At 39.5% G+C, this 26,582-nt stretch overlaps 1 protein-coding gene across 1 annotated transcript; it reads left to right on the forward strand.

The window, feature by feature from the left end:
• The first annotated feature begins 1,818 nt into the window (after window positions 1-1,818).
• Window positions 1,819-21,659, forward strand: Wnt6 (Wnt oncogene analog 6). The gene is made up of 4 exons (XM_064685951.1): window positions 1,819-3,356; window positions 17,541-17,761; window positions 19,515-20,023; window positions 20,884-21,659. Exons 1-4 carry the CDS (start codon window positions 3,295-3,297, stop codon window positions 21,343-21,345), a joined length of 1,254 nt encoding a protein of 417 aa, XP_064542021.1. The 5' UTR covers window positions 1,819-3,294; the 3' UTR covers window positions 21,346-21,659.
• Window positions 21,660-26,582: the final 4,923 nt, after the last annotated feature.

The raw sequence follows: 26,582 nt of genomic DNA on the forward strand, positions 1-26,582 counted from the left end.
CAGCCTTGTCACATTTTGAGATGCGTTTGTGAGACGTGTGTAGCAGGGAGGGGCGGAGGTGCGGAGGGGCGGACGGGCTGGCGTTTGCTTTGCGGCCGAGGCGCCGTCGGAGCGACCGCCAGCAGCACGAGATCAACACGCCATGCTCTAAATTCTGCTGACTGTTGACTGACTAAGCTTTTGGTAGCAAATGATGCTTCTGCTGCTTCTGCTGCTGCTGCTACTGACGCTGACGTAGACGCTGGGATTCGACTGAGCTCTGTGAAATGAAATCTGTTTTATTGTATTTGAGAATGATTAGCCGGTCAGATACGAAGACGAGGCGTTATTACGCGAACGTGTGTGCCCAGCTAAAGATGGAGCTGGAGATCTGAGCCCCTGGAATGGACTCTGTATGCAAAGCGAGCTGACACGACCAACTGTGAAACTGTGCGACTATGCGACTGTGTGGTATACAAAGTGGCACAGTTTTACGAGCCTGCGACTTTTGGGTCGACAGTTTCTTACCTGCTGCTGCTGCCTCGCCGTGGCCTAGCCCAACAACCGGAGCGGCAGCAGACGACATGGCCAGAGACAAAGTCGCTAACCTTTTTTGGGGTTTTATCGCCGGGGCAGAGAAACACATAAAAAACACAACACAGATGACAAGTTTGTCGCGTGTAAACAATTTGCGGCAGCCCAAAAAGGCGGCGCGGGTGGTGGTTCAGCGACACAAAGAGAAAGACATAGAGAGAGAGAGAGAGAGAGAGGGAGAGAGAGACAGAGAGAGAGAGAGAGATGGAGATGGAGATAGTGAGAAAGAGAGCGGAGCTGGTGGGGAACGTTGCGATATCAGCAAGTCGGATATCAAGAGAAATAATGCCTTAACTAGGTAGGCGTTGTAGGAGTTAACACTGAGCTCTAATATAAAACGAACAGCTTGATATGTTGAGGTAGGCGTACGGCAAATGTAGTGGCATAATTGAAACTAAAGCTGAGAAAGTTTTATAATGAGAGAACAAAAAAAAAATCAAAAGAACTGAAATAAATCTGAAAAAAAAAAATAGTTAAAATAAGGCAAAGAAAAATCATAATATCTGGAATTTGCTAGTAGTATTATTTCCATTACATTAAAGAAATAAATTATATATATATATATATTACATATTATATATTATATAAATTAACAAGATACTTTAATATTATTTATCAATCCGAGAGTCAGATGGTCATATAGACTTATTAAAAGCGCATTTGCTCTTATAATTCTCAACCAGTTTTATCGCTGGGATTTGCCAATGCTTTGAAAGTTCGATAGGTTGCGATTGGAGGCGATCAAAATATAATAAGCTTGATGTATGCAATTTGCGTACTTGTGGACGCGACTTCCACTTGGTACACTTACAATTAGCGGCAACTGTATGTGCTGTGGGCAGAGCACACAGCCGAACGCAGTACATTCACATATCTACAGATACATTAGAAAATATCTCAAAAAATCAACAAAATAACAGCGACGTCGACGGCGACGCTGACAGCGAGCAGCGACGTCGCGTCGTCAGCGTTGTTGTTGTTGTTGTTGTTGAGCGCACAGAACGCGCATGAGTGAAATACATTTTCACGTTCCTAAACAGAGCAGCAATAAGAACAAGAGCAACAGCAACAGCAGCAGCAGTGGCAGCAGAAGAGACTTTTTGACTACGAAAACAACAACAACAACAACAAGAAAAACAACAACAATAAGAATAAGCGATCCGAACGAAACGCGTCCGCGTCCATTCATAGCCTATTGCCCCAGCACATAGCCGGCGTTTGTGCTCCCGATGCCAAACGCAGACGCAGATCAGTCAAGAGTCAGAGCAGAGCCAGCGTCGATCGCAGTCGCATTTGCAGTCGCAGTCGCAGTAGCAATCGCAGTCGCATTCGCAGTCCGGACGGAGACGCAAACGTAAACGGGAGACGGACGGAAGGCGATGCCGTAGATTGCGAAGCGTTTTTCGCCAAACAAACACGAAAAGTGTGCGCCACTATTTTCAAATCCCGCAGAGCGTCGCGAGCTGTGGCCGGCAACGGAACAGAACGAGAGATTCCCGACAAAACTCAGTCCCAAATTCACAGCAGCAGCAACACCAAACGAAACACAACAACCAAGTAACAACAACAACAACAACAACAAGAACGCGACTGTTGTGTGTTCGAAGTTCGTTCAACGTCGCGAGTTTTTGTTTTGTGCACTTTTTTCGGTCGGGTTCCCAGGGCCGAAGAGCATGGGAAAAACTGGCTAAGGATACGGCCGAAAAGGCAAAAATCGGGCAGAACAACAACAGCAAGAACAACAACTAAAACACAAAACGAAAAACTGAGACTGAAACTGGAAGCTGAGCTTCAGCTTCAGCTTTTAGCCTGGGACTGCGCTTTGATTAAAGCGCGCGCGTTTAATTTCATTTTTTACGCTACTCCGCGAAGAAGTTCTGCAACCCTCCTCCTGAACGCCCCGCTCGGCCCCGCTGTGGTGCGGCTCCACCCTTCCAACTATTTTTCAACATTTTGCGCTTTGATTCGCTGTTCACATTTTGGGGCCCTGGCCAACTAGCTGACTGGCCGACCGACCGACCGACCGACCGACCGGCTGCTTTTGGGCCTGGACACGATCCGACGACTCCTGCGCTGGCTGGCTCCTTGGGCGCTGCTCAGTACGCCGGCAGCTTTCTCCGTGTGCGTACCAGACAACGCAGCAGCTGTGCGTTAAGTAAACAAAATAAATAACAAAAATTATAATACAAATAAAAATAAAACATAAAAGCATAAAAGTGAAAGAATCCGTGAGCTCAGGCTTCGCGTCATCCACGATGATCATTAACTCTCTGTGAACGTTGTTGGCTGATCGCTGATCACTGATCACTGATCGCTGATCACTGATCGCTGCTCGGTCTTCGCGATGTCGCCCGTGCTCATTGTATTCAACAAGTGCGCCTGTCTCTCGCCTCCAGCTTCAATTTAAAGCTCACTTCACGCCACGTCGAACTGAAAGTATCTCAGCGCTTGCCGCTTGATTAATTCGCTCGTCAGAAAGCTGAAACTTAATTTAATATCGTTTTTTGTTTGTACGTTTTGCGAAATATTCAAATAAGCACATCTCGTACTCGCACTCATCGTGGCCGCAATAAAAAAGGCTTTAACTACCTGCCCAAATACTGAAACAACTGAAACAACAACAGCAACAACAACAGCAACAGCAACCTAAACATAAACCAACAACAACACTCGAGACTGGGCCACATTTGTTTGTTGCCGCTGTTGCGGCTTCGGAGCGATATGCGGTTATTCATGGTAATTGCAATTTTAATATTTGCAATGCCAATGACGGGATTCGGTTGGTGAGTTCTCAATTTACAATTTACTACAAAAATAATTCCAATTTAAGTGCTCAGCATAACAGCAAATTAAAATGCACACACTTATTACTTCTATAAGAATTTAAAACAGATCAATTAGATGTATATATGTATTTATAAAAATATGTTTATACTAGAAATGTGTATAAATAATAACATTCTTGGGTTGTGCTTAATAAATAATCTGTTTATTAAATTAATTTAAATATTTACCAGACCATTTACTAATTATAGGAACATATCAGTTAGGATTAAGATATTGTTTTGAAAAATAATTGAATACAATAGAGAGATCTTTATCGAACCCTTGATTTAAAGATTGGTTCCCTTTTATTAAGAAGAAGATCATTAAATAAAAAGAAAGCAATATTCTTATTGTTTTTAACCTTTATAACACTTGAGGCTGCAAAACATTTTGCACCGAACCGATTCGATCAAGAAAATAATCATTTTTTTATAATCAACTGCAAAAATTTCAAGTGGAATAGATCATGTCGAGGAGGAGATCCTGTCGGAAAGTATAAATAACGTTGACCCCTATCTCGTAAATGTTATTTTGGGTAAAGAACAAATTTGGTGCTTTTGAAAATATCTACTTTTTTCACTATATCAGGCAATTGTAATTTAAAATTGTCTTATTTCCTTACAATTTTTTAAATATATACAAACCCAGTTATAAAACATACCCTAAGTTCAAGGATGAGCTAAACCCGCTTCACCAAAGCATCATAGGCGCAGGAATTTGGAGCAAGCTGTAACCCGAACCACCGAAAAAATATATATATCTACATATAAAACTGTTTGTCCTGACTGATTGACTAGGATGCTGAAATTTTTGCACGTAAGACGGGGTTTCGGGAAATTCCACCCGCGTATGTGGAAAAATCGGGAAAAACATTTGTTTAAAACTTTTTCATGGTGTTCCACACTTTTCGTAGAATCCAAGCTTCCTCGGTAGAAATGCGATTCAATGCGATATGTATGCCTGTTTGTACATATTTGAATGCATGTTTGTTTGTATATATGCAAACCTGCATACATACATATAGACATACATACATATGTCCATACATACATTTGTACATACATACATTTGTACATACATACATATGTACATACATACATAGGTTCATGCAAACATACATATGTACATACCTACATATGTACAAACATATATATGTACATACATATATGCATACGTATGTATATGTACACATATATATGTACACACGTACATATATACATACACATGTACATACATAAATACATATTTATTTACAAACGTACATACATACATACATATATGTGTACACACGTACATACATACATATATATGTATATACATATACATATATGTACATACATATAAATGTATATACAAACATACAAGAGAACAAAAAAAAAACAACAAAAAAGTGCAAACAAAAAATAACTACTAGCTAAGCATGAAAAGTGCAGAGCCTACTTGAATTCTTGAGAATCGAGGAGTAGAGCACTTGCTAGAAATTCGTTTTATTTAAATTTGCAGGACAGCGAAAAATAAGCCTGCTGTGCGTTTGGTCTTAGAAAACAAACATGCATGCATACATAAATGCATAATGCATAAATGCATGCATACACGAATGCACACACTAACACACACACGCTTATACATACCCACACCCACACAAACACAGACACACATATATAATACTTATATCCCTTCGCACAAAATATTTCTGTACTTACAGACAATAATAAAAACATACATACAAAAATACTTACATACATGTGTATGCACATACATGTTATTCATACATACGGACAGAGACACACAAACACATTCATATACATGCGTACTTCTATGCCTGCACATCAAATTCATATTGTCATGCACACTATTATACATAAACACATACTTGCACACGTAAATACATACATACATTCGTACATACATGCACATACAAATATATACTCATTTATACAAAAATAATGTCTTCGATTTTCGTCACAATTTGTTAATATAACATGAAAATTTGTCTATTTATTTTATAATTTAATTTTTACCTCATTTAAATATTCAGCCAATGTCATCGGTATTTTAGTTTTCTCTTCTTCTTCTGCCTGGAAGAAGAGTTGGCCGAGAAATAAAATAATGCAAGCTAGAATTAAATCATTAAAACAAGCTTAAAATATTTAAATCTTCATTTAGCTGGCGATACACAAGATTACAAGATTTATTTAAAATCTGTTTTTGGCAATATATAAAAACAGATATTACTACAAAACGCTGTAGATCGCATCGAAATGCTCAGATTACCCACAATTATATGTAGATAGTACCCAAATCGAATAGAGCTATGGGAATGGGTAGTCAGCTTAAATAATTGAATATAACATCCATGCTCTGTTATTCGAGCCCGTAAACCATTTTTCCGCTTTGGCACCAGGAAACCCCCTTAATTTCAGCTTCATCTAGTCTAGATTTTGTATGTATCTTTGAGATATTTTGTTCTTGCCCATCTATCCAATTATGAAACACATCTTCCTTTTGCTATCGTCAAGAAATAATTTGATTTTAAATTATATCAGGCTATTCATAGTTACCATTTGAAGCTGCTTTCCCAGATCGCGCGACTCGAGATCAGCATTATTTATATAGAAATTGCCAGAGACAAACCCATTGAACCAAAATACATGCATATATGTTGCTGTTGATGTTGCTGTTGCGTTGCGTCAAATTCAATGCCAAAAAACCCATTACAAACGCTGATCTTCAGCATGTCAGATCTCATCAATACATAAGCTCGAGAGATTGGCGTAACCGTTTCCGGTTTTGGGTTTTGGGGCATGGGTTGCTGTTGCCGTTGCTGACGACAACAAAATAGACAAAACAAAAAAAAAAATGCAATGCAGTGCAATAGGTGGAAATTGTATGCGACATGAGCTCTACGCGCTTTGAGGTGAGTCAAAGCCAAAGCGAAAATTCGGCCAGAGCCAATCGAGCGGACGATGTTGCCAGCGAAAGACCTTCAAAATGTGACGTTTGATTTAGATTTAATTACATGGCAATTTTTCTGGGGACGAAAAACGTGGCCGTAAACAAGTAAAAGTGGTCGGCTCGAAAGTGATAGACTAGAAGGTACCCTATAAATTGAAAAGCTAGCATTAGAAGCTCGACTCGCTAGTTAAGATATTTGGAATGCAATATTATTGATGGTTTTTACATATTTTCAATTTGGTTGAAAAAACTATCAATAGAGGCAATCAATGCAGGAAGCAAATTATCGATTCTAATAACCGATAGAAATATCAAGATTACAATTAAAAAGTTTGAATTTTAGTTTATATAAATATAATGTAAGAATATGAGAAAATAAAGGTGATGAGTCGAAGCTTAGTTTTTTAATTGATTTCGATAATGCACTTAACAGCTATATAACAGACCAATATGATATTTAATGTTATATTGATGTCATATAAAAACGTGAAAGTAAAAATAAAGCATGGCTTAATTTTGTAATCGATGGAAATATCAATAATACACATAGTATAAGAAATCAGGTTATATAAATATCATGTTTATTAGGAAGTTGCAATTCTATTCTTGATCGATAATCAATACAATCATATCGGTAATGCAGTTGGGGCCATGTAAGGGATAGCTCATATATTTTCGATAGAAATATCGATAATTCACATGATGGCCGTATAGTTAATCATCACACTTTCGGGTTATATAAACATCATGTTAATTATATTATATATATTTAGGTCAACAAAATATAATGTGAAATATGTGATATCCATCTCAATGTCTACACTACACTTGCATCGCATACCCTTCTTCAAACATTTTGCGAGTACAGGATACAAGAAAAACCGAAAAAGCGAAAAGTGCAGCCAAAATAAATAAAAAAGAAACACTCCTGCCCCTGCCCATGCCACTGCCCCATTCCGAGCTGGGCAGCATTTGAATTTATGCGCGAAATTACAGGCCAAGATAAATAAAATGAAACAAAATAAATGAAGAGCATGATGGGAACAGACATCAAATAGAATGAAAAGTGTCGCAAAAGAAAGCAGCATAAGGCTGGTGTACGGTGTACGGTGGGCGGTGGGCGGCGGTGCATAGGCTATGCACTTTGCCAAAAGCATTTGCCAGCAAAGTGGCATCAATGAATCTAAATCTGCAACTGCATCTGGGCATCCGCGAGCATCTGAGGTAGAAAAATTGTCGCTGTCAGCGGCAACGAGAACTGCAATGTCTCGACTTTTGGCGCAAGCATTTGTCATATTTGTGTGCGCGCTGGGCGGGTGGGGGCTGTCGTTTATTGGGGGCGTGGCATAGACGGGTGGCGTAGGCGTCGCGTGGCGTAGACTGCATGACGATCCCAAAGCGAACGTTTGCATTAATTTTATTTGAGTTGTGTGCAACTGGGCGCGGCAGCAGCCACCAAAGGAGGCCACCTGCAACATTAAAGAGTTAACGCCGATCACCAGGAGGTGGCGAGGCGTGCCGGGGGATGGGGATGGGCCTGGCGGGTGTGCGATGTGCATTTTGTCCATAGTCTGAGCGAGCACATTCAATTCAATTGAAAACTTTCGCAATAAATTAATTAAATAATTAGAGCTCAAGTTCAGTCGCTGCCTGACAGCGTTTGATGTCGCCCATGATGATGATGATGATGACTATGACGATAATGATGTTGTCGCCACCCCACAAAAAAGTCGAATGCGGCATTTTAACGCTTCATTTGTGCCGCTCAAGGGCACCAGACAAGCCGCAAGTGAGCTAACAACAAGCAGGCCCTGACGACAGACTGGCAAATACATGGGAAACGGGGTTCTCAGATATGATATTGGATGAGTGGGAATATAGGGAAACTTATAGAAGTTGAAATACTTTACTAAGTAATCGAAGAACATACATCATTCTATAACGTAAGTTAGTTAATCGATAGACTGTAACGTAATTCTTCAAATTAAATCATGACAATCTGCAAGTCGTACTTAAATTCATGAGAATCGCAAAGAAGGGTGCTATTTAAATACCATTTATTTCATTTGCATTGGAACGCGGAGTTACTTGCTTAGATTGTACACACTACATGTTAATAGAACAAACCCGTAAGCCTTACTTCAATTTATGAGAATCGCATAGTAGGGCAATATTCAATATTATGCATTTCTAAAATTGTAGTGCATCAGAGGAGCTATCAATAATGTCAAGTAAATTTAGTCTGCGTTTCGTGTAAGAGATCACACAGGCATACCCGGGAATTACCCGGTCATCTAATATATTGAGCTATATATACACATTTGTATATACATTTTGTGCATCCCTAATGCAACCTCGACATTCAATTATTGCATCCTACCCACACATTGGTATCGATAATTATTAAAACTATCGTTGTTTACATTTATCAATTAGATCTGCACATTTTGCAACAGTTGCAATTCGCATTGGGATCGCTCTCTCTCTCTCTCGCTCTCTCTCTTTGTGTCTGGGTTTACAGACCGACAATCTACTCAGATGGTTGTATGTGTTATTTTCCAGCCAAATGCACTAAATCAAACGATCATTGTGTGAGCTATTGAGATGATAATCAATGAGTGGGGGCAGACATATAGCTCGATGTGCCGTTAAATGAATGGAAATTCCATTGGCCAGAGCCGCAGCCGAAACCAATTACAGAGAACTTACAACAAATTGTTGCTGATCGGGCTGATGATGCTTTTGCTGGCGTGTCTGGAATTTAATTAAAAACAGAGCAACGAGAGATGCAAACGATGAAAATCTCAAATTTATGAATAACAATTTGATTTCAAATGAAATGAGCTCATTTCCGTTCGTTCGAATCGCTTGACATTTACAGTCAAGCACTGGTTCAATCTATTTTTGGGGCCAGTTTCCTGATTTTCATTCATTCAATCATTCGCATACACATACGTGTACTCAATCGAATGCTCATTCATTCAGAGGGTTCATTCATAGTCAGTTTTTGGCACTCACAGCATGCGAAATGGCAATTAAAACCCGCCAGGGCTTTAATGGGTTAAACAGCACTCGCCACACACACACGCACTCTCTCTCACACACACTCACCGCAATCTCAGTGTGTGGCAGTGGCACTTAGTCTCAAGCTGTGTGTTGCCTGCATTTGTTGTTCCAACATCGTCGCTCTAGGAGGCAAAATCAACAACATTGCGCATACGCCGCGTGCTCCGTGTCAGTAGAGCAAAGCCATTGAAAATTGGCACACTTTCTCAGATAGCCAAGTATATAGAATACTAGTACGACGAACACCCCCAACATCTTTAGATTAGGCGTTGGCTAACGAGCATACAATTCGGCCAATTGCCAAAATTTAATGCAGATGACTTGATTATGATGCCGCGAGGAGAGACTGGCAACTGGCAACTGGCAACTGGGGGAAGGGGAGCAGCTTTCGCCACTTGCCACAGGCAGTTGAAAGAGAGACGAGAGATGAGAGATATGTTGGGATCAGTAGCTAGTTACCCAAGCTGAGTGCTCGTTGCATTTGGCACGGGTTCGGGCCGGTTCTTTGGCTGATTTTTAATTAAAACTCATGCAATTTGTTTATTTTGTTAATTTGTCTCTGCACCTCTGTCACGTTGACAGATGCGTGCCTCGAACGCTGCATCATAATTAAAACGCATGACCGCAGACAAAACCAAAGACAAAGAGAATGACGACAAGACAGACATGGGTCAAGTTGAAGGACTGACAAAATAAAGGGCCTAGGCCCTGGCCCAAGGTAACTAGCAAATGTTCTTGTCATGCAGCCGAGGCCAGAGATTTGATGGGGCTGTCAGCTGAGATAATCAGAGCCAGTTCAGGGAATGTTAGCACTGAGTGCTCTATACGGAAAATGTAATACCATACATGGTTCAAAGAAAGCTTTGTTTGAACTCGGAGCAAAAACATGAGTTATTGTTGAATTTTGCATGCCCTTTAGTCGTTGGAAATGTTATGATAAAGTTATGCAAAGTTATGCAAATGTATGTTACAGGCAAAAACTGGCATTGAGCTTATAAGAACTAAGGACTTTTGTATACATACTTACCATCGTTAAGTATACACAGATTCATAAAAATTACTTTTAAATACCTTCCCTCTCATAGCACTAGCGAATCTATAAAAATTCGCTTTACTTCATGCAAAATTTTATAGCGATCTATTTTAACATAGCGTACACATTTTCAAGACTGCATCATCCAAAACTTGGAGCAGGAGTTAAACAATATTTCTTGCTACAATATAAATATTTAATGAAAACATGTATAGAGAGTTCGTTCTTAACTTTACCAGGCGTTCCAAAAAAATCTAAAATTAACCCAGAACTAAGGTTCCTAGATATCGCAGTCGATATATACCGAAAATATGCATGCAAAGTTTGAAAAGTTTTTTACCTTAAGATTTTACACTCGAAAAGTTGTTTTATTAAAAATTAAAAAATCTTCATTAAATGACAAATTTTCTTAATATTTAAAAAATAAAATTAAAATGAATAATTTTGCACGGGTTGTCTTCTAGTCCAATGTACATACTATAATGATTTATAAGAACTGTAAACATTATTGGTATTATTAAACTATTATTATTATTATATTAAGTTTTTATTTTTATTAATATTATTATTATTATTATTATTATTATTATTATTATTATTATTATTATTATTATTATTATTATTATTATTATTATTATTATTACTATATTATTATTATTATTATTATTATTATTATTATTATTATTATTATTATTATTATTATTATTATTATTATTATTATTATTATTATTATTATTATTATTATTATTATTATTATTATTATTATTATTATTATTATTATTATTATTATTATTATTATTATTATTATTATTATTATTATTATTATTATTATTATTATTATTATTTTTATTATCATCATTTTAGTTAGTATTATTATTATATTGATTATTCCTTTGTGCTACACCAACATATCATGGAATTGGGCTCCCCGTTCTTGCTTTCATATGTATAAATATTGAATTGAAGAGTATCTTGACATTCGCATCACAACTGATAGAAGAGACACGAAGAGACATCGCCATAAATATAGCCCATTAAATTGAGAATAAGTCACATTAACGCTGCATCATAGCGCTTGCACACATTTATCTAATGTCACATAAATTTGTGGCACAGCTTAAAGGAAGTCCAGAGTTTTCTCACAGTTCTGGCCCTTTAACACGTGATTTAGCAAAGCTGCAGCCTGGACATGGTCATGTGCGCGTCCATGTGGCAACGCCTATTTGCGCCATAATTAAGTTAAACGTTGTCGCAATTTGCGCGCGCCAAGCACCAAAAGATTGATGTCGTCTTTGTCTTTGTCTTTGGCCAGCAGCAAGTCGTGGCTGTCAGATCTTTCAGAGCTCTCCCAGGGCTTTTGGCTTGTTAAACGGCTGACAAAGGCCAGTCAAATAGTAAATATGCCTGAATTATTAGCTAGCCTGGCGGCAATTGGACATGCGCATGTCCCAGAGCCTGGGAACGAACGAAGCGCATTCCAACAGGATGATTGTCATCAGCAGGCATTGTTTTTCTTTGGTTAAAAGGCGGCGCCTGCGCACAGTGGTACATGTTAATTTGCTAATTGCCAAATGACAAACACGCTGAAGGTGCCAAAAAGCAGCGCGCGACTCAAACGCCCACACACGTTGAGCCGCGCCCACCAGACCAGACCAGATCTCAGCCGCCTCTAACTCATGTCAACACCTTTTGGTGGCATTGCCGCCTTCGGCAGTAGCCGTCGGCTGGCTAATCAATTGTCAATGCCGCCGCCCACATCAAACGCCAGCCACCCCGCAAACCCTGTCGACTAGCCGCAGCGGCTGCCCCTTTGTCCAGTTGTGTGTGCACAAGAGATCAGCACTTGCGCTGAGGCATTCTGTGGACAAATATTTGTGCGCGTAAATTGAAAACTGACCAGCCACAACAGCACTTGGCAGTGGCCAACGCGGCCAGCGGCCAGCTCGGACAGCGGCCGAAAAGCGGCCCAAACGATCTGTTGGCCAACTGAACGAGCGGCCGGCCATTCATTCAGTTGTCAACGCTTTGTTTAAATACTTTGCCACTCGCATGTTGACAAGTGGTTTAAGTCGTTGATTTGTTTACACTGCAACGCACTCGGCGCAGTCAGTGGCACCTCCAATCCGCGAGGGTATGCGGCACGGACAACCGCCGGAGATGCCAACTGGCGATGACTGCGACGGCGACTCACGAAAATGAGTCAATCAAACGAAGTTGCATCCATTGTGACTGTCTATTTACATAGAAAATAAGAGGGAAAGGGACAGCAAACAATACCATGACGAATTTCAAATGCCCTAACAAGAATTTAATTCTTTACATCCTTAAATGTTACTAATTATGGCTGTCTCAGAAAGGAAGAGGAAATGGAACAAATTTAAATTTCCTCAAAAAGAAATTATCAAATGTATAGATATTAGAAATATTAGGGAAATATTAAGATAGAGTCTTATTTCGATGCAGATAATAAAACTTAAAATAAGATTATGATAAAAAACTTGCTAATTATATGCTATACATAAGCTAAAAAAAAACCTTTAATATGGATCCTAAGAAAATAAATATAATTTGATTTATCTCCGAAGCACATTCAAAAATCATTTAGCTGATAATATCGTGCATGATATCAGAGCACGAATTGAGAGAAAATAAATAAAATATTGCCGAATAGGGGAAGATAATAAGTCCTTATAAGACAATTTGATTTTAAAGTGCATAAGCAACTATTGGAATAAATGTAGTTCTAGAAAAATAATAAACAAAATCTAGGAAATTTAAAATACTAGCACTTATTGGGAAACATAACATAAATAAATAACCTGTTAAAATAAAAAGGCTTTTTCATAGTTAAATAAAAAAAAAGTGTTAAATATAAATCTTTTCCCAATATTTTCATTATTATTTTAGGACCGCCAGCTGAACTCAGATTTATTTTTGTAAAATATTTTAAGTATTCTTTTCTTTCTTTTACAAAACTTTATTACATGAAATCTATTTTTTAAAGCCAACAATTCATTTTAGCTGTGTACAAGGTATATGTGACAAACATAGCATGCCAGCTATTATGCCCTTCAAGTTAGAGTAGAACACAGCTGAGAGAGCGGTGGACTGTAGATCGGTTTGGCGTGGCATGGGTTGGGTATGGGAAATTTCAACCACTTGTCAGTGGCTACCATCAAACCGGGCACTTTGATCAAAGAAAAAAATCACTGAAAATCCATTGAGGCCTATAACGACACCAACACCAACAACAACAACAATCTGCAATAGGGGCACACTTGGAGTTGAAATCGCTTCGCTTCTCTCGGTTGTGTGAAAGCAAAATAAAGATACGTCGCGGCCAAGTGTTGCCTGTTGCCAGTTGCCAGTTGCCAGTTGCAAGTTGCCTGGACTGGGACCTGGGACTGGCAGACTGAAGTTGTTTAGTTGTTTCAAGTTGCCGACAGCTGCGCTGCTGGCGTCGCTGCCTGCTGCTGCCTGCTGCTGCCGGCTGCTGCCGGCTGCTGCTTCTGCGGCTGCTGCCAAGCAAACTTCAACTTCAAAAACCAAAAAGTGTCGAACGGACGACTGCGAGTCGGCCACATCGGCAGCATCATCCTCATATCGGCCTCGGCTATTTTCCGCTTAACCAAAACTCCCCGTGTTTGTTGTTGTTGCTGTTGTTGTTGTTGTTGCCTGCTGGCAACTTGTGTGGTTACGCGCTCTGCACGCTTGAAAGGTGTTTGAGTTTTGAGTTCTTTAGATCTCTCCAGTCATCAGCGCATCGACTTCGAGATCCGAATCATTGCGATCTCATCATCATCGTTCGCCAGCGAACTTCAATTGTTTTAGCTCAATGTTGTTGTTGTTTTTGTGGTGTTTACAAGCGCGTCTATCATTTATGCTCTTTGCTGTTTGACTTTTGGAGGTGCTCAGTTGTTGTTGTTGTTGCAGCTCATATTTTTGGTGGTGTGTGCGTGTGTCTGCTCTATTTGTTTTCAAGATTTTGTAGCTATTAAGTTGTCATAATCTCTTGGCTCGCATTGAGATCGAGTGATTGCCGCAGGCACACAAAACCTATATAGATAGATAAAGATAGATCGTTAAGCGGCAAGTGCGACAGAGACAAGGGCATGGCCACCACCAGGTGGGCATAGCGCGATCCAGGTGGGCAAATTGGGGCATCAAACCTGTTCAAGTGCCTTTAAGGCAATATATGGGGAAATGTGCTGAATTAGAAATGGGTAACCACAGGTAGCATTTAGTGGAATATCTATGATAGAACATGTCTAGCCAGCGTAGAGGTCAGGGGTTGCAGTATAAATATGTGTCAAAATAAATATACATAAATACATATATATATATCCGGACCAGATTAATTATTAATATATAAATGCATGTTACAAAAGTAGGTTGATAATCGAACAAACAATCTCTGATTTGTATCTTTTAATATTTTTCGTTATTACATGAAGACATGAAGTACATACATGAAGTAGTCTTAACTTAATAATGAACAAGATTTAATTCCTTAAAAAATTGTTTCATATATTTTAATAATTAATGAGTATTACATAAATACTGAACATATGTTCAATATGCAACAGGTAGTATGTATTATTATGCATCATATCATAATAATCATATTTAATAAATATTCCTACCTAGATGCCATATATAAATTTCACCTGCTTTATATGCCTGGTGAAATTTCTAATGAATAATAATTAATATTATTCACATTTGTCAATATCCACAAGGGTAACTTGCACACTCTATCAGTTGGCCTAGTCACTGGAAATTATTGTTATACATGAATTGGCGAACGATAAGCCAAGTGTGGCATATCTATGACAAGTTTAAAGGGCTTGGCTATGGCCATATCAGCTCTTTGTCATCAATGAATAACTGAAGTGTAGGGAGGAGTGCAGAGGAGGGTCTAGCACATTTTGAAGTTGCCGATTTGATTTTTGAAGCAGTGATTTCTTTGGCCCCATCGGTTGGGCTGAGTCAGCTGGCTGCTCGGCGCTGTGAATTGCCCCATTAATTGCTAAAAATAACGCAAATTCCTTGGAAGAGCATGCAAAGGGGCAAGCGGGCGGGCGAGGTGCGCGGACGGGGGCGGTCAAGACTGACACAAACCAATAGACCGATGGCCGCACATCAATCACAGAGCTGAATCCGTCTCTCTCAGTAGCTGTTGGCGTGTTGGGTTCCCCATAAAACGCTTCGAATGCCTTTATTTACCCAGCCCCGAAACATAAACTTGCAACTTAAATTGCGCAAAGTTCACGAGCAAAGCAAATTTCACGCGAATGTGCAATGTGAAGAGCGGAAAAATGAAAACAACAACAGCAGCAGCAACAACAGCAACAGCAGCAACAAAAATGCGAACGAAAAACAATTGAGCTATTAAAAAGTCATAAATCTGAAATGGAAAAACATAAATCAGCGCCAAAGGCGCGCACACAAAAACAATTTAAACGCCGCCGCCGCCGCCGCCGCCGCTGCCCAGTGGCTGACACATATATGCACCATATGCGGCAGCCAGTGGGGCAGGTGCTGGTGCGCCACGGAGGGCAGCAGGGGCTGCCAACTGCACCACACCCGAGCCCCTGCCCTGGGCAACTGTTTGGGCCCTGCAGCGACGCATGCTCAACGGCTGCTGCACCCACATTGTACGCTGCACGTAATTATTAATTTTCCAGCTAAATTAAATTTTAACGCTGCTGCCGCTGCCGTTGCTGCTGCTGCTCCAAATGGCATTCAAAATGAAAACGAAAATTGCATCGATTGAGAAAATTGCTAAAAAAAAAAATCAAGTGGGTGTTGTGTATACGCCTTGTGTGTGTGTGTGTGCATGTGTGTGTGGGGCCACAATTTTATTGAGCGCCGCCGCTTCGCTTATAACAATAAACAAACCAATTGCGAACTGTGTGCCACAGTGCCTGTCTGTGTGTGTGCGTGTCTCATCTCTGCCTGTGTTTGTGTGTGTGTGTGTGTGGCTGTAGGGAGTGCACATATGCATGCGTATAGAGTCTATCGTAGCAAACGATGCGCCATATTGCGTATACGCTACATCAGCCGCACTAAAAAGAAATTTAGTTCAACTGCCGAACGCCTTGTTTTCCTTATTCTGTGCAAATAAACGAATCTTTTTTGCGGCTTTTTAGCAGACCAGCATAAATAAATGCAACTATTTTTAATGAACTTCTCAGCTAAATGATGCGAGTGTTGCATATCTAGGCGCCACACAGCTAATAACTAGGCACAACAACTTTTGCAGTTTTGACTGTTGAGAAAATGAAAAATATCTATCAAAAACTTCAAATTTATTATTGGATGCAAGAGATGAAGGCACCAATTTTTTCTTAAATATATTTTTGCCAAGAATCCGCCAGCAATTTTGTAATTAATAAATAATAATAAATATAAAAAATAATAATAATAACAAAATCGAAATTCATATATAAAACTTAATCAAATGAAATTTTGAAAATTTAAACGAAATGAAAAAGCTTTCTTAAGATTTATATATATTCATTTGTAGTGGAAATGATATACGTTTACGTTGATACGGTAGCCTCTGGTAATTCAAATTTTCTCAGATATTTACATAGTAAGCATACGCCTTGAAACATAATTTTCAATATAAACTTTTTCAATACTTTTCAGCTTTCGTTTATTAACAGCCCCTAAAATAATAAACAATTTTTTTAAAATGCTTTACTAAAATTTTGAAAATTTTAAATTTACTGTCTGTCATTCTGACAGCTTAAAACAGAAAGTTCTAAATTTCGAGCAAACATCATACCATGATTATTAATTTATTTTATTTAATAAAATGTACATATATTAATCATAATTAATTAATGCAACAACATATTATTTATATATAATGTAAAGATATAAACACAGAGAAAAAATCATTGGAATTAAATGGAATTATTTTTTAATATATTTTATATCTTATATCGCTCTAATGCATTGGCCAGCTAATTAATTTACCAAACACTCATTTATCATGGGGCATATCGATTTAGCAGACATGCTTATGCATTTACATATCAATTTTAATAAGGTGCTCTCGAATTTTCGTTTCTTTCAGGGCCGAGGGCACAAACATTTTACTCGATCCAAATCTAATGTGCAAAAAGACACGTCGTCTACGTGGCAAGCTGGCCGAAATCTGCCGGCACGACTCGGCGCTGCTCAAAGAGATCATCAATGGGATTAATCTGGGCTTTCGCGAATGCGAATTTCAGTTTCGCAATCGCCGCTGGAACTGCACGGTGCTGCGCAAGAGCATGAGGAAAATCCTAATGCGCGGTAAGTGGCAACTAAATGCAACTACTAGATACAGATACAGATACATACACTTAGAGATGCATGCATGGGGCACATGCATGGCGACAACAAAAGGCCAAACGGCGCTGCTTTATTATGCAGCACAAACTGGCAGCCTGTCAACACTCGCTGACTCGCTGACTCAGACTGGAAATCTCTGGTGAAGAGTTGCCCGCAATGCTGCCTAATTACAGCTCCAAGTCGCAGTCTTCGTCTTCGTCTTGGTCTTCGTGTTCGTCTTCGAGGCTGGCAAACTGTCAGGCGGCAGGCGACCGCATCATCCATCAAGTTGCATAATAAAAATGTTGCGCCCGCTGATGAATAGCGCCTAAAATGAGCCTACAAAGCTGTCAATTTTAATAAATTATTGCCCGAAATGGTCAAAAGGCACTCGGGTGCATATACCCTGCTCCTTCGGCTGCTGCTGCTGCACTTAATGACAACAATGCGCAAACAAAACACATACCAAATTATCTGCAATAAATTCCACGCCACGCGGATTAAAACTGCGTCCCTGTCAAGCTGTCAGCTATCGGAGAAGGAAGACTCTTTTCTCCAAGGCTGCTGCTGCTGCTGTTGCTGGCCATGTAATGCCGTTCGGTCGCACCATTTGGGGTGGTGACTGTCCAAAAAGACATATCACCTGTCCACACCGCTCCGCATCCACTCCACTTCAATCCACACCACGGCTCGGCTCGGCTCGGCTCGTACTCGCATTACAAGCATATGCAAATCGCTGGGCGATGTGGTGCGATTACAACTGCGATTTCGATTTCATTAAACGTGACTGCAATGCAGTCGATGACAGCGCGGCTCGAGTCACTCTCTGATTTGCATAGAGTAATCAGCGATCGGTTATCGAGGCGGCAATAAATCATTTTGTCACCAAAGCTGACAAATTGGCATCAATCATGCGACGATGCATGCGGACAGACCTAATCAGACTAAGCACGTTGTGCAAATGAACGATTAATTATCGATCGAAACGTTAATCGTTAATCGTTATTTAAAACAGCACTTAGATCAATTAAATGCCATTAAATGCTTCAGTTTTATAGACTGTGGATTCTAAAGCAACAATTGTCTAGGGTATTGGGCTTTGCAAACTGGATTAGGTGTCTGATAACAGACAATTACATGTCAAGTTCAATATCAGCTTTTCTCAACAATTGTTTAATCGAACGCAAATATTAAAATATCAAATTATCGTATCTCAAGCATAATATTGGGCAGTTCCAGTCGTTTTGTTTTTCATGTAATTTGGTAGAGTTCTTCGCCTTGGCATGATCTTTGATGACATTTAGTTTTCTTATTTTGCTGTCTTAGTTCTTGCTAGCCTCTTAATATGTAAATGAGCAACATGGGGCAACACCTTAATTCAATATTTCACAAATTGATTATGCGATTTTTGAAGGTTCAAAAAGCAGATCAAAAACAAAAGCATGACAATTAAGTTTGACAAGGCATAGTTCAAGTCACATTTAACACTTTGAGATAAATGTTTTTCATACAATATTATAAATATTCAATAAAAATCATATCAATAACTTTATATATATTTCTATTGAATTTTTTTGCAATCGATTTGTGCGTAAGCCTATGTCAAATAATAGGTTTTTTTTGTGAATATATAATATTTATATACAAAATATGAGAAGAGTTATTTATAAGAAGTACGCACATATGATTTCTTTGCTTGCCTATTGATTACATTTCTTATTATCTTTTCGCACAGACTCGCGGGAGACGGGCTTTGTGAATGCCATAACAGCGGCGGGCGTTACCTACGCGGTGACCAAGGCCTGCACCATGGGCCAACTGGTGGAATGCTCCTGCGACAAGTCGCATATGCGCCGCAATGGCGGCCAGCCCCAAATGGTGAATGCGGCCACCGCGGAGGCAGCGCTCGAGCGGCAGCAGCAAGCTGCGCTGCTGCGTCAACAGTTGCCATCACAGCAGCGCGGCCACAACAACAACAACAACAGCAGCAACAACAGCAACAGCATGACGGATATTTCTCTTGGCAGGCAACGCAACAACCATCGGTTGGGCGGCAGGCGAGGACGCCGCAAGTTCTGGGACAACATCAAGTTTCCGCAGGGCGAATGGGAGTGGGGCGGCTGCAGCGACAATGTCAACTTCGGGCTGCGACATTCGCGCGCCTTCCTGGATGCCAAGCAGCGACAGCGACGCAGCGATCTGGGCACACTGGTCAAGCTGCACAACAACAACGCCGGGCGACTGGTAAGCGAAGAAGAAGAGTAAATTAACTAGCTTGGAAAAGTGTCGGAAAATCGACCGATCTGAATAGCAAGGGGTAAAGACGGATCAGAATTTCAAGCTAAGGTATCAGCTGTACTATTGAAATCAGAATAAGTATTAGGAATAATATTAGCTGTAATAGCAGATCAATTAGAATGAAAAATATTTGGTACAACTGATAAATGATTTATTGGAACTGGATCAATATCGCTCATTGACCGTTATCTTAAGTATTTTGTGATATGGAAAGGAGGACGCGATTGTCTTGGATATGTCTATGTTGAAAGCTATATTCACTCTAAGCTAGTGGCATTCAGGTGTTTTAATGTCCAACAATAAAAATATTAAATTGATTTTGTTATTGTCACTATATATTTACTAGATAGTAACGAAACTTACAACCCAACATTCAAATAGCACTGGCAAATAATCCCTGTAGATAAGACAAAACTAGATCATTATTATTAGCAGGGATTTGAATCCGTATCCGAATACAATAAAATATTTAAATATCGACTTAAAGCTTAAAATATCTAAAAAGTTAAAGATCATATAATCTTATCCAGAATTTGGACTTAAACTTGCACTCACTTAAAGGTTTCATATTATACTTTTTATGGTTTTTCTAAATATATACATCTCAATAATTGCTTAACTTTGCGAAAGAATATGACATATCTTTAGTCCAATCAATTTCATGATTACAAGCTAAATTTGTTAAAGTAAAATTGTAAATTTTAAGAAAGAAGTAATCAATGTGTAAGCAGACCTCTCCAAGCCGTTTAAAATATCAATGTTTTTAATATGACGATATTTGCTACCAACTCTATACACACTTTCAGGCAATTCGCGATGCGATGCGTTTGGAGTGCAAATGCCATGGATTGTCCGGGTCGTGCACGGTGAAAACCTGTTGGTTGAAGATGCCGCCGTTTCGTGAGATATCGGCAAGACTGCGGGATAGATACGATGGGGCGCGCAAGGTGGCGCTACGGAACGACGGCAACAGTTTTATGCCAGAGACGCCGCACACGAAGCCGGCGAACAAATACCAGCTGGTCTATGCGGATGATTCCGCAGACTTTTGCACAGCGAACGCGAAGACCGGAGCGCTGGGCACGCAGGACAGGGAATGCAATGCCACGTCGATGGGCCAAGACAGCTGCGATCTGCTGTGCTGCAGTCGGGGCCACAAGCATCGTGTGGTTACCGAGTGGACCAACTGCAACTGCGTCTTCAAATGGTGCTGTGAGGTGACGTGCGAGAAGTGCCTGGAGCATCGCGAGGTCAACACCTGCCTCTAGATGGGGCCCTAGCTTCGGCGGCGGGGGTACGGGGTATGGGTATTTGGGGTTTCGATTTCGGCATAGTCATGAACATATTTGAAAGCTTTCCATTTCGCGTGATAAACAACAGTTTGAAACACACAACGTTTTGCTGCAGTCCACATTTAAGTATTAACTAACACTAGAGAGTAAAAAAAAACACACAGTAAACGAGTTGATTTTAGCCAGGCTCTAGGCCATTCTAGCTGTAAAAACTACTTACGTGTCCTCAATTGCATGAACCATGTAAGCTTGTAAATAGTCTAAATAAAAAGCAATAACAAAAAATTAAATTTCTTGACTACTTTCAACTAGAGATGGGCGCGTGGCGCATTACATTAAATACTACACGAATTTAAAATGGAAAACAATTTTTTTTGTTCGTTAAATATTAGCCTAAATAATTTATACTTCAAGGAACTTAAATCATTTTTGTTATTTTTATTTATAGTTTCAAAACTCAAAATAGTTATATTGAGAATCTTCATAGGTTTTCAAAATATATTTTAGAACATTCTTAAAGTATTTTCATATCAGTTTTATAAATACAATTACCACAAACACGCACGAGAACACATAATCGATTTCTTCGTGTATATAAGTACTCATGGTAAATATGTTAAATATTCGAATATTTAATATCGTTTAATTATTATTATATAGCCCAAACATGTCTCGTGCTTTGTCACGCGAGCTGTTGTCATCTCTATAAGCAGTCAGTTTGGTAGATTTCAATTAATTGCAACAAATTGAATATCAAAGCAGCTAAATTGATATCAACTTTAGATATTTATGCTAAACGGAAATGTATCTCAAATCGCTTTGCCCATTGATTGAAATCTGCATAAATGATTAAACGTAATTTAATGAAGACAACAGCAAAAACCGATTGAAAAACAAGTTCAGCTTTGATAGCTGTAGCTGTATCTTCATCTCTATCTACAGCTGTAGCTGTAGCTGTATCTGTATCTATCTGTCAACGGGCATTGTCAACTAACAGTAGCGCGTATCTATATCTGTATCTGTTAGCTACGGATACAGCGGAGACCAATGACTTTCCCATAAATTAACACAATTTTATTGTTGTCGACACGAGATTAAAATCTATAGAAATTTGCCTAAACAACACAAAAAATCGCATTCGAACAAAACAGAAAATTGATTTGCGATTATGCATAAATTATCGTCCGATTGTTGGATCATTGATTTGACTGCATAATTTCAAAAATCAAATAGATGTCGCTTAATGCAAGCAATTAAAATATGCAGCGATTTTATTAACATATAATTTAACTTTTCATGAAAAACTCAGTGTCATAAACTTATGAATAAAAAGTTTGAGTTAATGTAGAAATTATTCTATAATCTTAAATTGAATCAATTTTCACAGACAACTTAATATGCTTTAGTTGTACCTAACAACTTTAGAAAGAAAGAAATATTTCTAATGTATGCGCTTTATTTTATAGTAGATCCAAAATCGAAATGGAGGAGGAACTGTCATAAGTTATCTTAAGCTAGTTTTTTAGGGTATTCGATGAGGTTTTCTTGTTGATTATAAGTACATATGAGTTAATATATAGATTTATTATTATATAAAATTAATATAAACAAAACCAATTTTTATGTAGAGCAACTGATTAGTTTTCTTTCGATAAGATGCTACAACTCTTGCATATTAAATGTCTGGCAGCGCTTTCGAAGCACACACACACACACGCCCAAAAGCAATCGCTAAAAACCGAGCCCAAAACTATTTCCAGCGGATAATCTCAGCTTAGCATCCTCGGCAATCTTGGCTTAAGTTTGATATGCAAAGAACGCAATGAGATGCCCCAAGCAGATGCCCAACATGCCCGAATTCCATTCCATTTGCCTACTGACTGGGCCAGGTCAATCTCAGAGAAAACAAGCCCATGCCAGCGATAAGATACAACAACAGCAGCAGCGGCAACAGCCACAAGCAGCAACAGCAGCAGCAGCAACATCTTCGGCTCTACAGCAACAACTAATTAACAATCGCATTCATTTTATTTATCGTACAAATGCAAACCGCTTGACTTCCAAAACTGTATCTGCATGCATTTATAAGGCTCGAATGGGATCTGTTCCGAGCTGAGTCTGCGGCTCTGTGGGTCTGAGCCAATGCCACCGATGGGACAAATGGACAAATGGACAGATCGACGATCGACGATCGCATCGGGCCCGTACACTTGACTGAACAAAATGTATGGTGAGATACTCGTCGCTGGGGCCCGCTGCAGATACACAGATTCAGTGGCTTTATCTTGGGCGCGTTAATGAGATTTGCTTGTATCTGGAGCCATTCGGTAGATGCATATCAGTGGGTTTCAATTAATTGTGGCGACGCTTATTAGTCATCCATCTAACAAACTAAACTGGCGCTGGCGCTGATGCTGGCGCTCTGAAAATCTCACCAGCTCTCTATATATTTATTGGTATATACATATACATATATATAAATGCATATATAAGTTTCTCAGTCAGCTAGTGTTATGCCATTGACCTCAAAACTGACCTTGGCTCCCTCTGCCACGCTCTCTTCAGTTGCTCCTGCTCAGCTGGCTTATAAATGTGCATTTTATGTTAATAAAAAATGCATTTTTATGTCGTTTCGTAGATCAAAGTTCTTTTTGGCGGCCTTTTTTGTTTCAAGTGGCGCTTAAAATGGCGCCAGATTTAACCAAAATATAGCCAAAACTTTCCCATAATGGCTTAATTTGTAAACTGTTACACCTACTGCATTGATGCGGAGGACTGCCTATGTCCAGCTATCAGAGACGCTGATCACTGCCAACAATTTTAGCCAAATTGCAGTCCAAGTCCAGTGGGACAGAGAGAGAGAGAGAGAGAGAGCGAGAGAGAGAGACAAGATCTTCAGACGGGGCGCTTAAAGAACAACTATTAAGACCGCTCGAGCAACGTCTCCCGGTTCGTGGCCGGAGAAACAAAACCTGAAACATGAAATTCCTGCGTAATTTGTAAGGAAAGGCGTGAAGAACACCAACGAAGGCAACACCTTAATTAATGTTATTAAAATGGAACGAACAGCCGACGGACCAGCGATTGGACCTGGACCTCAAACTCAAACTCAAACTGAAACTCAAACGCAAACTAAAATCGAGCTCCAGACCTGCGACTGAAGACCCAATGGACTGCAGGTCCAGGCGCAAAAAAAAATATAAAAAAAAGAAGGCAGACACACACTCACACACACACACAGAGAAGAATGTGGCAAAAGGGAAAAGGTTCGGACCGGGTCCGCTTAATCGGTTCTTTTTGGGTTGGTTGGCTTCTCTGCTCGCTCACTCCTCAATCGCTTTGGCCATGCACGTTCCGGTCGGTCGGCCTGGTCGGTCGGTCAGAATGGGTATGGGAAATGACCTGTTGTCTTTATTTGGGGCTTGGCCTGGAATAAACGTTTGGTAAAAGTTTATTGGAAAGTGGCCAAGACTGTTGCACTTGCCCAGCCCACTTGCAGTTATAATTTCTTAGTTATTACAGAACTCTTGCGTAATACGTAGGCAAATTAAATAAAAAAAAACGAATGCCAATACAATACAATTAAGTTGAAACCAAATATCAACTTTGCCTTTAAGCATAATGTATTAGTTAATATAATCGAATAACAAATTACTGTTTCTTGATTACATTTGCAGAACTATATAACTTCAATCTTTAACATAGAGAATAATAAATCCATATTTAAAGTCTTTTTCAAGTTTTTTTTTGTGGCCCATTAAAAAAAAAAACATATAAATTTTGTTTATGTCACGAATTTCTTTAATCAATAGACAGTTTCGATTAGATGATGATTATTTCTTAAAGGATTTGAAATCAGTAAAGTTCGCTTGTAATATAAACACTGGAATAATACAAAAGTAAAGTAAAGTAATAAATACTATATTATAGATTAAGATTATTATAATTATAATAGTTTAATACATTTGGCAATAGTAGGTAAAAAGCAAAAGAATACTTCTCCGACCATATACAAAATATGTTTAAAATCAAGCACGGACATGTACATCTATCCCCGTATAAAGAACTTGGTATGTAGAATACCAATCATATATATTAATCAAGTATTTGTTCCCCCTCTGTGCTCACCCAAGAATGATAAACATCGATTTACAAACCCATTTCCCTTTATAAGTATTGTCCTGATTATTAGTTCTTGTATGCTCCCGAATGACACCTTGATTCTTTCAAAAATTAAATACTGCTGTTGGGAGATACCTTTTATTTGGGTCTCTTAACAGGAGCTTAGTTTGTGCTTATATATAAGTACTGATAATTTCGGTATACAAATATTCACTCTATAGCATACATCAGACATGCTTCAAGAGGCAGTGAGCTGCTGCTGTTGCTTGCCAACATTCTAAGCTGCCAACCGATTTATCATTGGGCACAGAGCGTTGAGCGCTGACTACTTGACATATTCATTAAATTTGCCACATTGTTGCTGGAACAGACAGGGCAGAACGGAGCCCAAAGAGTCTGGAGAGATGGTCATCATTTTGACACCTTAATGCGGTAATTAGGGTTTTCTCAGCATTAACTCAGACAGCGGTAACACCCGGGCCATGCCCTCGCCCCGGCAGCGGACCATCCTCAAAAGCCGATCATCATGAGCAAATATTAACACAGCGCAAAGACCAAAGGCGATAGCATCGACAGAAACAGAATCCAAAACTTAGGAGCGCAATGGGCCAATATGGCCCATGGCCCATGGCCAGTGGGCAATATCCAATGGTCTCTGGACAAATGGACAACGCCTGTTGTGTTGTGCCGTTAACGGTTTACGCCGAATTGGCTTAAATTATTAAAAGATTACAGCCAAAGATCATCAACGCCAGCATGCAGGGCGATCTCTCAGCCATGAGATCCTTGCGATTTGGGTGTGAAGATTATGACACAGCACAAAATAAAACACCAGCTCGCAATGCGGCAAGGGCGTCAAAGGCCCGGGTCAGAGCCGGGTCCCGCAAGGCGTGGGGCAGAGGCAGGGACAGGGGCTCCGATGAGCAGCAGGCGCTGCAATTAATTTCAAATTTTTTAACATCTCACAATGCGCACGAATAAAGAAACAAACGCAACAGCAGTCGCCGCAGACAGCTGGGCAAGCGAAAGAGATCCAAACAGAGCGAGAAGCAGACAGACAGAGAGAGAGAGAGCGAGAGAAAGAGAGTAAG

The sequence above is a fragment of the Drosophila montana genome, unplaced genomic scaffold (genome assembly GCF_035044405.1).
Source record: "Drosophila montana isolate Dmon_TW-CO22-7 unplaced genomic scaffold, ASM3504440v1 contig_3123_1, whole genome shotgun sequence".
Classification (NCBI taxonomy): Eukaryota; Metazoa; Arthropoda; class Insecta; order Diptera; family Drosophilidae; genus Drosophila; species Drosophila montana.

Coding starts and splice junctions, on each gene's coding strand:
- Wnt6 (XM_064685951.1), top strand. CDS start 3,295: ATGCGGTTATTCATGGTAATTGCAATTTTAATATTTGCAATGCCAATG. Junction 17,762..19,514: donor GAGGAAAATCCTAATGCGCG/GTAAGTGGCAAC, acceptor CTTTTCGCACAG/ACTCGCGGGAGACGGGCTTT. Junction 20,024..20,883: donor ACAACAACGCCGGGCGACTG/GTAAGCGAAGAA, acceptor ACACACTTTCAG/GCAATTCGCGATGCGATGCG.